The 18,509-nt window shown below is 30.3% G+C and overlaps 2 protein-coding genes and 1 long non-coding RNA gene across 3 annotated transcripts; 2 read left to right on the top strand and 1 right to left on the bottom strand.

The window, feature by feature from the left end:
* The first annotated feature begins 48 nt into the window (after nucleotides 1-48).
* LOC128397609 (uncharacterized) lies at nucleotides 49-1,879 on the top strand. The gene is made up of 3 exons (XR_008326976.1): nucleotides 49-740; nucleotides 1,164-1,272; nucleotides 1,363-1,879. It is a non-coding gene; the product is annotated as an uncharacterized LOC128397609 (long non-coding RNA).
* Nucleotides 1,880-2,056: 177 nt separating this feature from the next.
* On the bottom strand, nucleotides 2,057-4,438 carry LOC128397607 (uncharacterized). Its single transcript, XM_053358344.1, is given in 2 exon segments — nucleotides 2,057-2,954; nucleotides 2,957-4,438. Coding segments are annotated over 2 exon segments (2,145 nt in total). The 5' UTR covers nucleotides 4,344-4,438; the 3' UTR covers nucleotides 2,057-2,196.
* Nucleotides 4,439-4,584: 146 nt separating this feature from the next.
* Nucleotides 4,585-17,281, top strand: LOC128397608 (uncharacterized). Its single transcript, XM_053358346.1, has 3 exons — nucleotides 4,585-5,330; nucleotides 16,596-16,728; nucleotides 16,791-17,281. Exons 1-3 carry the CDS (start codon nucleotides 5,293-5,295, stop codon nucleotides 17,019-17,021), a joined length of 402 nt encoding a protein of 133 aa, XP_053214321.1. The 5' UTR covers nucleotides 4,585-5,292; the 3' UTR covers nucleotides 17,022-17,281.
* Nucleotides 17,282-18,509: the final 1,228 nt, after the last annotated feature.

Here is an 18,509-nt window from a genome sequence, read left to right as displayed (position 1 = left end):
TCTTCTCTTCTTCCTCCTCCTCCATTTCATTCCAATCGCTTTCAGCCTGCGCTTCTTAATCTTTTTTTCCTCTTCCATTATTTTCCTCTGTCTTTTCCTCTGTCTCCTTTTCTCGCCTTCTCTCTTTAATGTTTACTTTTATTCGAATATCCAAACTACGCCCCCATGCGATTAATCATAGAAATTGAGGGAAAGAGAGAAAAGAAAACAGAGACATGGTGACATCTTCTATCTCTCAATGTGACAATTTAACCTCTTGTTTATCTTAATCAATGATTTTCTTTTCTCTCCTAATTAATATTAATTTTTTCTTCTTTTTTCTTTCCAACTTTTAATTTCTTCCTCTAATCTTCAGTCATCACCATTTAATTTAATTCCGCATTCTACTTGAGAATTAGAATAATCTGACTTTTATTGTTCTTTTCTCTTTAAGACTTTTCCTTCTATTCCAGTGTCAACTAATATTCTAACAATTTTATTCTATTCTCTTCTACTTTTACTTCATTTTTCTCTTTGTAAATTTATGTCTTTTCATTGTCTTCTTCATTCATATCATCATAATCATCTCTCTCTCTCTCTCTCTCTCTCTCTCTCTCTCTCTCTCTCTCTCTCTTTGTGTCTTCCCTTGGATTCTGATTAAGCCAATGTCAAGATATGATAACATTTTGTATACAAATGATGTGGTGATGAGATAAAATCTTTGCAACATCAAACAATTTTTCTACTTCAATGGTACAATGGTGAGTCTATGGCCAAAAAATGGTTTTAATTTCCACTCATGAAGCTTTTGGTTTATATTCATCATTGGAACACTAAAAACTTTTATCACCATAACCATCGTCATCACCATAAGTCTCATCATTGTCATAATCATGGTAATGATTATGTTAATTATTGTAATCATGTTGGTTAAACTGATAATTAAGACTTGGGTGATGACAAAAAAAAATGAGAGTAAAAATTTTGGGTTTCAATTAACTGAAATCACTGATCGTCCTTGTAGTTACATGATATTAACCCCTTATGATATTATGGTGGTGAATTTAAGTGACATTTAGATGGATTCATGAGACACTAATCATAATGATATTACTATGTGATTATTTATAATATTAACAAATGATTTACTTCCTTTAAACATTTTCTTTTCTTTCTAATTTCAGGTTTGACTACATTATGGGTTATTTGATAGGCTTCACAAGAAGATAAATCATCATCATCATCATCTTTATCTTCATCGTCATCGTCATCGTAATTCTGATCATCATTAAGGTGACATTACCGGATTCCTTTTCAATACTTTAGAATCTCAATTTTCTTTAATTTTTTTTCTCATATTTTTTTCTTTCTTTTCCTCAATAGATTTTTTTTTCTCCCACTTCTTGGATAATAAACCTTGACTTCCGTTGGCAGAAAAAAAAACTCAATAACATGAACCAGGAAAAACTAGAGGAAAAAATTACAGAGAAAAAAGTAAACAAATCAGATCCAATTGCATGGTAATGGTTGACACATGTAATTAAAATTCTCTGTCAGGAAGATTCTTGGTGACTCTTGATTGTACCGAATTGGTGTCGGATTAGTTGAAGATTCAATTTCCATCATTTCAATTGAATTGTTAACAATCAATTTGATTTTGTTTTTATTTTCTTTGTTCTTTTTTTTTTCTTCAGTTTTTGAGTTTTCTCTTTCTCCAAGTCTTATTACAAATTGGATAATATTATTATTCTCTCACTGAGTTTATCATAATAATTATAATAATAATTGAATTTATGGATAAGTTCATTTTCATCACCATAAGTTTGTCAGAAGATTAAATTACTCAGCTCAACATGGATAATTATCAAGGATTAAATAATGTTTGTTCACCATCGTCAAAGTGATTGGGTTCTCATTGTGAGCTGATTATCACTTCTCCTTTTTTGCTTCCTTTTCTTTGCTGTTTTGTCTTAATCACAGCAAAGATGATAATGGTTACACCATAGAGATTGTCAATCATGATCAGATAATCATGTTGAAAAGACACGTTGGGTTGATAAGGAAGAGAAAGAGGGAGAGAGAGAGATAGATAGAGAGTGAGAGAGTGAGAAAGGCAACAAGACAAGGAAATGGAGCAAAAAAAAATAGAGTCAACACTGAATGTTGATGTTAATCTTGATATTACAACGAAATAGAGAAAAAGATGGTAAAAGATGATTAAGTTCCAAATTTTTTGTTCGAGAATCGAATTGGAAGTTTCTTCTTTATCATGCTTGGTGTTACTTCAATCAAAAGTAATTCCTGTTTATCGGCCATAAATTCAACTGCAGCCAAATGAGAATAGCGATCAGAAGTTGTCCACGAAGAACCATTGTAATGATACAATCGATCCTGATCATAGGCGATCAGCCCATTTGGATGAAAAGTTAATCCGATAAGTGGAACATGTTGACTTGATTCATTGTATGAATATTTGGTAAATTCAGCTGAAGAAATTGAGAAACTCATAATTAAATGGTTGGCAAATGCAAACCAAATGAGATCCTTTTGATATTGGTTAAATTTAAGGCAAGTTGGTTGTGATGATAATTTAAATCGATGTACCAACGACCAATCAGTTGTACTAATCAATGAGACTGAAAGATTTGCTAATACAACGACAATATGTTCATTAGAAGAGGCCACTTTTACTAATCGATGTTTATATTTAAACTCTTTCTCCAATGTGATTCCCGACACGGTTAATTGAAACATGTACAATTTAAGTCCAGTTGAAAGAAGAAGATATTTATCACCGATAAACTCAATTCCGGTAATTGTTTCACCGTTAAGGTCACAAAGAAGCGGAACTTTGGTCACAGAATCATTGGCACAATATAATATTCTAACTTTTTCCAATATCGAATAGCAAATCCATGGTCCAGAAAAATTTGATTGGTGAATTAAACGTTTCGATTGTATATTAATCAATTGGATGGACCTTCAACCAAAGGTACAACATTTGAATCTCCAAATGAAATTATTTCATTGCGATAATCATGGTAACTGTTGTTGTTATTGTTATTATGATTGGTGTTGTTGTTACCACGATTGTTATTGTCAATTGAGCTGATTGAAGTGTTTAATTGGGCAGTTGATGTTGATCCGGTTTCCCAAATTTGTAATGATTTACTGTACTGGAAAAGAAGACGATTCTTGTCAATTTTGATGAAATTGTTAAAAACTGGCGCTTGATGGATCTGTTTTTGTGGAAAAGCGCAAATTTGGGTCAAATAACAATCGAAACCACCAGAGATTAGCCAACCCTTACTAGCGACAAGAGATCGAACATCGTTACTGTGAATATGTAGAACCGTTGATTGGACTCCTTTACCATTAGAATCAAGAGTGAAAGTGACTACATTTGGATCGGTTCCTGATGAGTAAATGACTCTATGTGAATCACCCGATTTACCAGCTGATTGGGTTAAACAGAGAACATCAGCTTTATGGGAATTACTTTGATTAATTAGAAGAGCATTTTTACCATCCCAGAAAGAAGTGAATCCCTTTGAATCACCAGAGATAATTGTAAAATCATCGGCAATAGTTAAAGACCAGAAAATTGTATTCTCATTAGATGAACGGATAACATTTAAACAATTTCCATTCTCATAGTTCCAAATTTTAATTATCCCAATTGAACCAGAGATTAATTTCTTATCACCTTCCAAAGGTTCATACCAAGTGACACATAATATTCGAGCTTTATCTCGACTCATCGTTTTAACAAAATCGATTCCATATTTATCATGTTCAACTATTGCAACGTTAAAGATACAAATGTAACCCTCCTCGGTACCAACAGCGACAAGAGTTTTATCCTTATTAAATTGTAAACACCAACCAGCACCAGAGACCAGTGGATATCCTTGGTGAAGTACATTATTGACCAAATCAACCTGATGAATTTTACCATTTAATCCACAAGCCCATAATCGACCATCAAATGACCATCCCAACGATTCAATTGAACTTGGATCATCTTCATCTTCATGGATAACCTGACTTAAAGTTGCTCGATGGTCAATTGACCAATCCCATATTTCAATTAGAGAATAGGATATTAATGATTCTACATCAATTGTAGATTGTTTCAATTTAGCTGATGATGGTGTCGATGATGATGATGATGATGATGATGCTGGTGGTGGTTGTAACGTTGATGAAGAAGATGATTTAACATCTAATGGTAATGATCTTCTAAGAACAGCTAATTTATTTTCTTCTGGATTAAAGGCTAAACAATTTATGGAAAATAACAAATCTGGTTCAAAGAGATTAACACGATGGGTGACAAAACGATTATTCATTCTCACGGGCATAACAATTTGGAAGAAAAAAATGACAGAAATTAAATTAGTAACAATCAAATTAAATTGTTGGTCAGAAAAACAATACAAAATCAATCACATGGAAATATTCACATGCTTGTTAATGAAAATTTTAAATTTCGAGAAAAAGTGGCTCCATCTTTTGTCGATTTTGTTTACTATTCGGTTAATCTGTTAATCGATTTCGATTATTTTTTTTTAATTTGGAAAAGTTAATTGGAAACAATTAGAGAGAAGAACAAGTTAAAAGAGAAAAGATAAATAGAAAAGGATAAAAAAGTAATTATGATTATGTTTTAGTTTTAGTTTGAGGAGAATTAATTTCTAAGGTAAAGTGTTTGTTTCGTTTTCAAATGTATTAGAAATTGTTGTTGTTTCAATTTCCGATTACAAAAGTAATTAGAGTTAATTGTTCCAACTCTTCTACCATTATGTCTAATTGAAAATGGTAAAAGTGTAACAATACAAAATCTAAACATTGAACTTGATGTAAGTTGATTGATCCATGGAGAGATAAGTTAAACTCAGAACATGGAACTGAACTCCGCAATCTCCATGGTAAATGTCTCACTTTTATCTTCTTCTCTCTCTCTCTCATTCTCATCATTTTCTTCAATCACTGTTTGAATCATCATCATAAATTCAGAATCTTCATATTCAGTTACCTTGAGAAAATAACATTCAAATCAATTGTCCATCGTAAATTCTTGTGGTCATCATCATTTGTGTTCAACTTTTACCTGGTCAGTTTGTGTTTGTGTCCATTGGCTTAGCAAAGGTAAAAAAAACTCCCAACTCTTTGGATGGAAACAATTATCCAATTAACTAATCGGATTTTAATCGGATCATAATCAGTCACAATTAACATTTATCATTAGCGTTAATCGTGTAAATAAATCAAGGGAAAAACTTTTCACATTACAATCAATGAACAATAACAATGCCGATAACATTAGGTCATTTTAATTGTTCAACCAAGTAAGTTAATCAAACATTTTTAATACAAACACAATTAACACAATCAATTGATTAACAATCCATCCCAATGTTAAATTAACATTCAAAATGTCAAAAATGATTTCCAATCAATCAATAAGTTTAATTGTATTTCCGTCAAATTTTTTATTCTGATTCCCGTTAATTAATCAAATCAATCACGATAGTTTTAATTGGACGAGAAACAAAATCAATCCAATTAGTTAATTTATTACCATGAGCAACAATTTAAATCCTCAATCAATTGTAATTAACATGTTACTTATTTATTGCATTTCAATTACTTTGCCTTTCCAACTGATAAACTATAAAATCAAATCAATAAATTGTCCAATCAGTTATTTTATTTGATCAAAGTGACCATTGGTCATAATCATCATAAGATAATATTGTTATATACATTGATTTAGATAATTTCATCATAAGAATTCAGAATCACCATGGTTATCACAATTATGACTTTGACTATTAAATTACTTTTTATTAGATAATAAACAAATAAATAAGGTTAACCCTGTATGAGAATCACATGAATCTGAATCTTATCATGAATTTCAAGCTAAAAATGAGCTGAAAATTTTATGATTCTTGGAGTTAATTGATTGTGTAGATTTAATTATCTCTCCCGGTGGAAATTTGGAAACATTAATCATGAAAGAGAATTGAAATTATTGCAACATGAAGAAAGGGACAGAGACAGAAAAAAGTTCTTAATCAGAAAAGTTCAATTCTCCATGAAAACTGCTCCTAAAAGCTAAACTAAATTCTGAATTCCAAGTTTTCAGTAACTTTCGTAATCGTAATTATCATCATGGTAAATGAACATTATCTAAATTATGTTCATTTCACCTTAAAAATCCCAAATGAATTGAGAGAAAAAAAGTTCATTCTGATGATTAAAATAATGATTCAGATAATTTAGATTCGCAAGGTTAATAAATTTCATCCTCATCCTCATGAAATTGGAATCAAAGTTTCACCAACTCTCAAAATTAATTGTAATTAATTCAGTTTGCAATTAGATTCATTAGTTAACTTTTATGTTTTATTTTGATTATCATGTTCAATTTAAATTGCTCCTTTAATTACCCAAGTGAACAGAAAAAACCAATATAATGATGATTATCATCATGAAATTATTATTACTAATGAATGAATTCATTACAATTCAATTTTCAGAACTTTTTTTCACCATGGTAAAAGTATTAATACAGATTTATGAAGAGATAATTTAATTTTCATTTCGATTCATTAAACTTACTATAAAATAATAATCATAATAATATCAACAGCTCATTATCATTACCAGAACTTTATCTTTATGGTATTTGAGATGAAAACAAAGTTCTGCGTATCTCATTACCATGAGATTGAGACTAAAGTATCATGTTCATGGTGAAAATATTCACTAATCCATCAAGGTAAAGCTTCTGATTCTGTAAATATTCAGAAACTTATCTTTCGCTGTTTTGTTGATTGTTCAGTTATGAGAAATGAATTAGAACTGAAATATGATAGTTGAATTTTCCAGGGTGAGGATCGAACTTGGTTATCGAGTTTCTATTAGGATATTTTTGAATCGAAGAAAAAAATCTCTTCATAGGTACAAAGAGAAGAAGAAAAAAGAGAACCAGAGTAGAAATCGAAAATATTCAACTCGATCCAAAGTTTTTTTTCGAATTTTTTTCTCTCTCTCGTTCTATTCTTTTATTTTCTTTTTCTTTACTTTTTCTTTGGCTTACAATCTAGACCATCGAATATGAAAAAAGAAAATTCTCAAGATGATGATGAGAAAAAGTGGAAGAAAACGAAGATGAAGAGCAAGAGAAAGAGAATTGAGGTGGTAAGATGAAGATTGAAAAGATAATTCCAAGGGATGTAACATTGATTAGAACTCGAAAAGTAACAACAAAACCGTAATAACATCGAGATGAAAAAAAAGTCGAATAGAAAAAAAAAGTTTCGGTTTCTGTATCTTTTTGCTTTTCATCATGTGAAGAAAGTGGACACAAAATGGACACAATACACACATGCAACCTTCTAATAGAGATGATAAGCAAAAGGATGACAAATGATGACGAAGAAAAAAAAAGCTGATCATTCTGATCACGGTTGATTAAAGTTACTTTTTGATTACAATTAAGAACTAGAATTGACATCACTGAATCAATTTATCTTAAGGTAGGGGAAAAAAGTTTCTCTCACCTTTTTTTCTTGCTTATTGACAAGATGATGACGATGATGATGATGATTGAAGATGATGATAAAGCCATTTCTATATCCTCATCAATGTTGATGATCAAAAGATGATAACTGGATCCAATCAAGACCAGGTTAATGATGTTGCAAGCGAGAGAGATGATAAAATAATCCTCACTCAGGAAATGATATTCACTGTTGATGATTGACAAAAGGTGATGATAAAGTTAATAATCAACAGAAAATGAACAAGATCTGTTAACTTACCTTGATGATTTCTTTTTATCATCTTTACCTGAAGGGGAAGAAGATGATAACTGACAATTTCCATTTCCACCCACATAACCCACCAAAGACCAAACAATGGGAATGATGTCAATCCATTATCTTATTTCCTCTGCTTTTTTTCAAATTTCATTCCATTTCCTCATCATCATCCTCATCATATTTTCATCTTCTCAGGTATCTCTCATCTTTATCTTCAATTTCATCGAGTGTTGATCATCACCATCATCATGATAAGATGATTTTCACCCAAGAAATTTCATCAACATCTTTTTTTCATCATAACAACAAACAAACAATTTATGATAACCGTTTCCTCCAGTTTATTGGATGAACTTTTTTTCCTCATCATCAACATTATCTGTTGGAATCATAATGATGAGCATGATAACTTTATCGTCTCTCTCACTTTCTAGATTTAATTCTTGAAACAGGAAATATTTTTTTTCAAAAACTCTCAAGATGAGAAAGGAAAACTTTTCTCTCTCTCTCTCTCTCTCTCTCTCTCTCTCTCTCTCTCTCTCTCATCTTTTAAACAATCGAAGATTTTGACTTTATAAAAATACATGAAACATGAACTATTCTGAGGAAAAGAGATAGAAATATCATGTTGTCAGAATTCAATGTTGATCCTTTGATTATGAATTCAGGAAAAGTAATAAATTTCATGGGAATTGACAAGAGATAGAGTACAAAAAACTCACCATAGAATTTCAAATATTAAAATAACCAGAATTTTCATTCAGAATTCAAAATAAAAGTGAGTGAGAGATAAAGAGATATATTAATACAATAGCAAGGTAGTAAATGTACTAGATTGATGTCACCTCTCAGTGTCCCTGCAGTTGTAAATAATGATCATGTCGATGAAGACGATAACATGATAATGTTGAACATTAACAAAATGGAGTAAAATTCATTGATGAAGAAGGAGAAAGTTCTGCTTGAAAACTCAGAGTTTTTCATGTTAAACTAATTTTGTAGCTTTAACTGTTTACACACGAGAGTCATGTATCTCAACTAGTGACTGATCATCATGATACTTTAGATACTTATATGAGATTCTGATAAAAGATGAAGATAACGGTAAAGGATAAAAACTTTGAGTTCACCAAATTATGTAATATCAATGCCTTAGAGGTAAAAGAGGTTTAAAATGAAGATGAAGATGCATCTTGATGAAATCAGAGAGAGAGAGAGAGAGAGAGAGAGAGAGAGAGAGATGTTGCTGAATTCTGAAGATAAATAAGGTAAAGTGATTAATTCTGATGATGATTATGATGATTAAAGTAGAGATGAAGTGAAACCCTTTGGATATAATTTGGTTTCCAATTGTTTCCATTCATCTTTTGTATTCATATTCAATCAGCATTTTCATTGCAATTACGATAACTTTTGTCATCATCTTTTCATCTTGCTTATCATCATCATCTTCAATAATAATTGCTGCAAATCTAATAACAAATAATAATAATAATAATCTAAAGTAATTATTGTAATGACAAGAATAACAATCAAACGTATCTCAGGTGAAAATCTTCATCTTTTCCTCTTGTTTCTTATTCCTTTTCAAAGATTATATTCATTTCTTTGTTCATCTTCCATCCTTTATCTCCATCTTTATTTTCATCTTCATCCTCATTCTCCACCCACTTTCACCTTTATTTCGACAACAACTTTTATTTCTCATCATTTCACATTTATCTTCATCTTCATCTTCATCTTCTTCTATGACCTTCATCTATTATCAGAAACTTTTTCTAGCTTTCAGATTCTTATGATGACGATTATAAACATGGAAGATGAAAATACCCTTTACATGTGTATTATTATTGTTATTCTGATACAATCTGAGAATCTTTTTCATCATCATTATCATCTTATTTATCTTCCTTCTAATGATGACGATTTCCTTTTGTTGTTATCCCTTTAACAATAACAAATATAATATAAGAATAGCTATAAAGATAGATAGAGAGGAAGAGAAAATTTCAACGTAAAATTATTCAACCTGAGAAATACAATAGATGAACATGAGATTTTAATGCTCGACAGTACAATTAATATTGACTAAGTGGGTGCTGGAAGTGTGAGAATGAAATATTAGCAACAGTGAGAATTATTTTATTGGAAGCCAGTTAACGAAGATGATGAACATTTTTACTTCATTATTTTTCTGCTTGATTATCTCATCTGATCCATTCTGGAAGATGATACTCACTCTCCATTCATCCTAAGAATACAAGTAACCTTTCGACTATTAATATTTACGATGATGAAGATGAAAATATGAATCATGATAATTCTTGTGTCAGGTCAAGTGACAGTAATAAGGAACAGATAAAACTTGTTTATTCATTCCCAGACTCATTTTCCTTCTCTCTCTCTCTCTTTCTCTCTCGTTCTCAACTTAGAGCAATATTTCAAGTTCATGGTTATCTGATCTTTCGCCATGATAATCTTATTAAGCTCATTATCTAATGAGTTTCCATGTTCAATACTTCGTTTCAATGGGATGAAAAGAAAAGCAAAATTTTCTCCAATTTCTCATTCACTGAATTCTGAAACACCCGATGAACTTTCATCACAATTTGAGAAGAAGAAAAAAATTGCAAATGCTTCATTTCCTCTCAAATCCATTACGTTTTCCATAAGGATAGATCAAGTTAATCAAAATATTCACTTGCAAGATGAAAACTGTAAACATGATAACGATGATGATTCAGTAACATTCATTTTATGTTATCAATAACAAAAATTGAAATGATTTATCACATTGATTTGTAGAGAAAAAAATATCACAGATAATCGGAGATTAAATTCACTTAAATTGAAATCAAATACTCATGAATAGCCTCAAGCATTTGAACTTTTTCTCAGTTCAATTTCATTGTCATGATTTGGCGGGGGAAAAGTTATCATGATACAATTATCTTCCTAATATGTGATATGTAATATTGTATATGTATTATGTTATTCAGTTTATTATCATGATAAGTATTTGTCAAGTTTAAACATGGAAATTTTAATCAAATTGTAATATTATTACATGAGACAGTTGAATAAATTGAAAAAAATATCGTAAATTTCAGACATTAGAAGATAAGTTCAGACAATTTCTACCTAATGTTTACAGAGATTTGAATTCTGAATCTGACAATCGTTTGAGTTAATAATGGATAAGCAATAGTAATAAAATAATTCTGATATTATCTTGGATTGTGAATGATTTTCCATCATGATTAGTATCATTAGTTGAATAACGGTTGACATGAATTATCATGTATCAGGTAAATAATACCCTATCCATGTGATATTACATGTTTTCTTTTTTTCTTCTCTCATGTTCAATGGTTGAGAAAAAAGTCTCTCTCTCTCTCTCTCTCTCTCTCTCTCTCTCTCTTTCAGTTAATGAATAGTTGGAACCTTTTTGCTTCATCACAAATCTGTATCTGTTCATGATCTGAATTCAAATGAGATTGACAGAAGAAGAGAATGAATTGAAAATATCATTTGGAGGATTTCAGAACTTTTCCCTGTTTCTCATTTGAATACTTCAAGTGGAATGAGTTTCATTTCTCTTTACTTTCGAGATTGTTGTTCAAACAAAGAAAAAGAACAAAAAACTTAACGATCATAATTAGACTTGAACATTGACATTCAAATTCTTGAGGTAAATTAGGTAATCATCATGAACTCTCAGCAATTCAAAGTATTCATCTCATGGAAAATCTCATTCTGTATCAATATCCATTATCCTGAATTCATGATGGAGATAAAAAAAACATTGAATCTTCATTGGAGTTGAAACATTGTTATGGATTTTCATACAATCTTTGACTGTTTTTTATCATCTCTTTCTACCATTGGAAAGCCACCTTATCCCACTCCATGTGATCAGCATTTATCTGATGAAATCCTGCTGCCATCATGAAAATTAATATCCCTCCCATCAGCAGAATCACAAAGTAAAGTGGGAGGGAAAAGTTTATCCTATTGGAAACTATTGAGTAAGCTGATGCTTCAAGTGTGATGGAAATGAATAAAATTCTTGATGTTCACTCGAAAGATACAGAAAAAATAGGAAGAGAATGAGAGAGAGAGAGAGAAAGAGAAACCAGAATTTTTTATCAAGAATAAGGGTGAAAGTAGATTGAAGTCAAAAGTAAATATATATTGCAATTCCCTGAGCTGGTTAGATTGGAAACTTCATCTTCTAATCATTTGTGAAATAAACTAAATTTATTTCATCAACTATTACGTGATGATCATGATCTTATTATCATCATCAAGATGCTCCATGATTATCAAACTTATTTTGATGTTAAGTTGAAGAAAAAGTTTACATCTAATACGTGACAATCATTTTCCTTGTATCATCTTAATCATCCCTTCAATCTCATTTATCTGGTGATCATCTCAATTGACATTTTCCTTTTCATCTCTCAGAGAGAGAGAGAGAGAGAGAGAGAAAAGTTCAAACTCAATTCACCCTGAATCCATGGCAAAGAAAAGGTTAATATTCACAGAAAAAAAAAGTCTCATTGAATTGTTGATGGAAACTTCAAGGTTAAGAATGAAGATAATCATCATTTTGATGAAAATTTATGATGAAATTCAGAGAAATGAGAATAAGCCTTACCTTGATTTTTTCTCCTTCCCTGGATAAAGATGATGATCATCATGAAGAAATGAAAAGATGACTTTGAGCAATGAATTTCTCTCTTTCTCTTTTTCTCAAATTCTATACCTGACCAACTGAACTTATTCTTGATCAAATTAGATGAACAATCAGCAAAACGGAAAATAAGAATGAAATTATTTCATCAGTAGCCAAGTTCTGAAGCTTAATTCTGACGATGATTCTGATTGAACAATAAACAATTTTGATGAAGATAAATTAAATTTCCTGAGATTCAATTGAAACTTTTGTTTGTATCTTAATAATAGTCGAGTTGAGTATTCAATTGAGACATGAAATTAAATCCATTTGAACAGTTAGTTAATTGTGTAAACAATTAATGCTCATCTTGATTGTTTTTTTCTCACTACTAGACACAAGCAATTATATAATTGCTGTTGAAATTATACACAATTAAATGAGTCACAAATGTTGATTGCAATTAAATCCCTAATAGTAATGATAATGAATTTAAATCAAGTGAAATTGTTTGGCTTTTATGAATCTAAAGTAAACAAGAAAATAATTATTTCATGAATAGAAACTGAATTTATAATTGAAATTAAAATTATGTTTCAAATTGAAGTTGATTTGATTATCGATTAGTTTGAATAGGAAGTAATTTAATTACATGATGCAAATTTAATTCACTCAGAATCATCACCATCATGTAAAACTCAGTAATCGTCAAACATTATCATGATTATCATGATTATCTAAATTTTATATCTTTTTTTTATCAGTTTCATGTTGATTTTGTCGATTTTTTTTCAAGAGTTTCCATAATCATGATCAGAATTATCTGAAAGATGATAAAACCTATTACTTTCAGTTTCTTCCAGTTTATCTGATCATTATCAAAGTTCATGAGATCTCATTATCCATGTTAATGATAATATTAATGCTGATCATTATCAGAACATATAAAAAAAAGTTCTGGCTCCTGAAAACTGAGTAACATTTTTTTTTCTCTCTCAAATCATAAAGTATTCAGATTATGTTAAACTTCAGATGGTTTTGATAGATTCTCATGTAAATTTACCTGAGACTGAGGCCATTGAAACACCATGGACTGAACTTTTATCTCTTTAGTAATTTTAATATTTTCTTCACTAAATAAATAAATCCAAAAAGTTCTAATGGATGTTAAGAAGTAAAATAAAAGATAAATAGAAAGTTCTGAAACACTATGAATGCCGAATTTTTTATTTCCATAGATTATACAACTTCTCATGAAGAAGGCAAGGGAAAGAAAGTTTAATTCATCAGAACTTTTTAGAATTCACTGAAAAATCATGTAATAAGTTAAATAGACTCGAATAATATTTTACTTTTTCTTTCGATTCTCAATTGAGAGACTTTTTCGATTTTTTTTCTTTCATAACTTGATCCATGATAACCTTGAATTCTGAAAACTTATTAGTTCCATCGATCTTAAAATAACGATAACAATTCGAGGATTAACATCATCATGAATTTCTTAAAACGTGAAACATGTTAGCAGATTAAGTTCTGACTACTCAGGGATTTTTTTTCTCCTACAAAACTTTTATCATGATTATCTGATATTCTTGTCTAATGACATAACCTGAACATGGTGGAAGTTGCAACACTTTTTTTTTATTGTCATCATCATCATTCCTCCACCACTATGAGCACCATCTTCCTCTTTGTTGCTTCTGTAAATTAATGAAAATTTAATCTCTCTCAAAATTGGAACATAATAATAACTGTTACCATGATAAAAAGGTTCGAGGTGAAAAGATGAGGCCAAAAGTTTATAATCAAAGGCTAGGGTTATGATGAATGAACTGAATTTTTCATGATAATCGTTTAATGTGATAAAACTAATTACCAAAAGCAGTGATAATATTATTATGAGTCAGAATCATCTCCTATCTCCCACCATGAGCTCACTCAACTAAACTTTGAAACTATGATAATGACAAAAAAATAAACATTGTAAAAATCAACAACCATGTTATTAGATAATGATAATATTAGTTTACTCATGAAAGGTTCGAGTTTTATAAGGGAAGAGAAAAAGTTCAGACTCGAAAACGTCATTAGTCGTTAAAACTAATAATTCACATGTCAATCATTTCCTGAGTAACGATATTATTAATAATCCTCATCTGTATCATCACCATCATTATTTTCATCATCATCGTAATCCTAATTGGCTTTGTCACTGAATATAACTGAAAACAATGAGGATCAAACTGAATTAAGTTCAACGATTAAACCTCAAGTGATATTAATAATAATCAGTTGATGCTAATGATTGAAAGTCAATGAGGATAATGATGATTATATGAATACCTATTAAGGTGAAATAATTATTATTGTAAGAGAGAGAGAGAGAGAGAGAGAGAGAGAGAGAGAGAGCTGGAGGAACTATTAATATTTTCGTAATAGATAAAAAGGAAAAGGGGAAAAATGATTGATGAAATGGCAGAAAAAGTTCCAATGCTCATTCTAATGATGCTCATCCTTATAATCCAAGGACAGAATCAGAGATGATATTATCATCCTTATCTTCAGCATCAATTGCAATGTTTTGATTACATCATCATCACCATGATGAAAAAATATCAGGAAATAATAATGATGATAGTTTGTACTCCCTAAGGATAAATAATGTTTGGTTTTTTTTTCTTTACTCAAATTCATACTAAACACATACAATGGATAGGAACAAAAAAAATTATCGATAATATTTATCATCTCAATTGTATTCACACGAGAGAGATATACATGATAATAGTAAATAACCAGAGTCGATATATATAATATTTCAGTTAAATGGCTTTTAGGTTGACTGAGTTTCCGTCATATTTTCACCATGTACCTACAATTTCATCAATATAATGACACTAAGAATTGATATCGTCTTTTCAATGATGTTTATAATAATATATTATGAATACTTGTGAAGATAAATTCGTGTTGGAACTTTTTTTCTCGCCATCTTCAATCAATTTCATCTTCTTATTATTTCTTGATGATTCATACTCAGGATATTCCTCAGTATGGTGATGATGATTATTATTATTATTATTATTATAGAATTTAGATCACTTTTATCTCTATCATCTTTGCACTTCCAACAGAATATTTTGTTTATCATCCAATCTCATGGATAAATGAACAAATTAACTGATTCCATTCTGATGACATTGATATTACCGTTTTCATCTGATTGAGATTTGCTTGATTGTTGTTAGTTTATATTCAGGGTAAATTATTGCCTATTTAACTCACTCAAGTTCATTCCATGTGAATCAACATTATACATGTATTACTTTTATTTCTTTGACGATAAAGATGACGGGGGAGAGAGTTTTTTCCTTGCTCTTCAATGATTTAAATATAAGGTGTAAACTGAATTTTTTCATGATGAAACTCATGGGATCAACTGGAATGGACCAGAAATCTCAACAATAACAACAAACTGAATAGAGAATCAACTCTTTTTATCTTTACCTTCAATTCACCCACTCATTTCCTTGATTGTTAACATTAATCCAATTGTTGTTGGACAAAATTTGCGAGTCCAAAAGTTAACATAGAATTGAAAGGAAAACAAATCAAAGCCAATTTCCATCAAAAAAGATACAGGATAAAGATTCAGGATGAAGTTGATCCAATCATGAGAATCTCTGATAGGAATACAGATTCTTTGGATTGATTCATGTTCAATTATCATCATCATAATGTTCATCCTCATGTATTAGCACAATGTAATAGAACAAGAAAAAAAAAGATAAGTTGAGCTTAGATTATGTTGGAACTTTTTTTCTTTCCTCTTTTTTATTCTTATTCTTTTACTATTTTATCATGATAACAACTATCGATAAAAATCAATGGCTTCATGGTAATGAAATCGAATTGAGCAAATATCAATTTCTGGTTAGGAGTAAATTGCATCTGATCAGATCTTATATTCTAATTTTTTAATGCCAAATCCTGTGGAATAGAAACTAAACAGAATGAATGATTAATCATTGATTGTTTCAAATTAATTTCTTTTCCAATCAAATTTCTAATTGAAGGTTTTATTATTAATTTATCGCTAACAGATCAGGACATTCTTGTAAATTGTTACCTTTCGGATTTCCGTACGATTTAACTGGATTAGGATCGATCAACGAGCCCAACCAGCTGAGACTAATTCTTGGAAATAAACCAAATAACGCTTTCATCTATCTATCGGTAAATCCAATCTGAAAGTGATTAAAATTTCGTTTTAAATTTTTGTTCCTTTTTTGCTATAGATTTTCATTGGGATTTATGTAATCATTTTCGCCATTTTTTTGGGTATCGCTCTTTCACGAAGTAATCTTGCCCATCATCATCATTCGAGTGGACGTAAGGGTCAACGTAATCGACGGAAGAAGAGGAAGTCCTCAAACAAACAGACGATTGTCAGTTTCGATGAGACGAGTAAATCAGATTCAACAAGAACTGATCTAAACCGATTAACCAATGATCTCTACTTTGTATAAATTATTGTTAAGGTCATTGATTGTTACGCATCAACCAAGATTAAAATCGTTGGGGGAACAATGAAGATTTATCATTGTTACTTATTAATGTTTGTTCACTTCAAGCTAATTAAATGTAAATAACAATAATAACCATAATATCGAATCAGGACCATGATAATATATTACAAATACTATCAACTTACAATATCAAATACCTCATAATGTTAATACAAAAGAGGATAAAAAATTGATCACATTAAAGATTAATGGTAAACACATTTTTGGTAAACGAGAATTTTCAATTAGTGATAGTATCGGTGATTATGCTGGGAAAAACTTAACAACTAAGAAATATACAGTCGTTCAAGTTCAATATGAACAATTTAAAGAGACACTGAAACGGCTTAAAGATCAAATGAAACGGATTAGCGACTAAAAAGATTAAGAATATTTTTTAAAATTCAAGTGAAACGTTTTAAAGGTGATCAGAAACAATTTAAAAAGTATTTCATTTTCTCTATGAGATTTGTATAGAACCAGCTAATGTCCAAGACTTTGTAAATCAATGAAAATCACCTCTTACAATTAATTGAAATTTGACTGTCGCAAATGCTTTGTTAACATGATTGGATGAATCTAAAAATGTTGTGGTGGTCAAATCATCATGAATTGAAGGTATTCAATGAATTTGAATGAACTGAAAATGAAACACTTTTTAAATTGTTTCTGATCACCTTTAAAACGTTTCACTTGAATTTTAAAAAATATTCTTAATCTTTTTAGTCGCTAATCCGTTTCATTTGATCTTTAAGCCGTTTCAGTGTCTCTTTAAATTGTTCATATTGAACTTGAACGACTGTAATTACGATATAATACGTGGCATAGGTAGATAAACCGTTAGGAATAAGGTTTGCTTTTTACAAAATTGATTAGTTTCATTTTCACAAAACTAGATTTCACTCCTTACACCCAAAAATAATTTTTTTTCTGCCTTCTAGCAAGGTCACACAGGTTTGACAAAGGACTCGTTCATCAGCACTCGTTTGAACTCGACTTCCGTTAACTGTGGTTGTTGGTTTGTTAGCACTAATTTATAACCTAATGAAATTTACTTCATAAAAGTAGGGGAAAATGTATATCTTCCACCCATACCCCATCTCCACTCCACTGCCATTTCCTCCCCAGTCAGCAAAATCCCACTGTCATTTCCACTTCAGGTTAAAGGTTAACCATTAAAAAAATTTTTCTTCAATTTTTTTGAATTAAAACGGCAGGAAAATTTTTTTAAAATTAATTTAACCCAGAAAACTCGTTTTCTGAGTAGTTTTTTAATCTCTATCCAATGATCAGCATTGGAGATTTCTTCTAGAACTGTTGACTGATGCCGATTATCGTGAATATATCCGCTGGGAAGGTATCGAAGGTGAATTTAAATTTATCAAACCCGAAATGGTTACTCAATTGTGGGGACAACGGAAAAACAAACCCCCAACGAATTATGAAAAC

The sequence above is a fragment of the Panonychus citri genome, unplaced genomic scaffold (genome assembly GCF_014898815.1).
Source record: "Panonychus citri isolate SS breed McGregor unplaced genomic scaffold, ASM1489881v1 Contig00033, whole genome shotgun sequence".
NCBI classification, from domain to species: Eukaryota; Metazoa; Arthropoda; class Arachnida; order Trombidiformes; family Tetranychidae; genus Panonychus; species Panonychus citri.
This window is presented reverse-complemented; position numbering and strand designations above follow the sequence as displayed.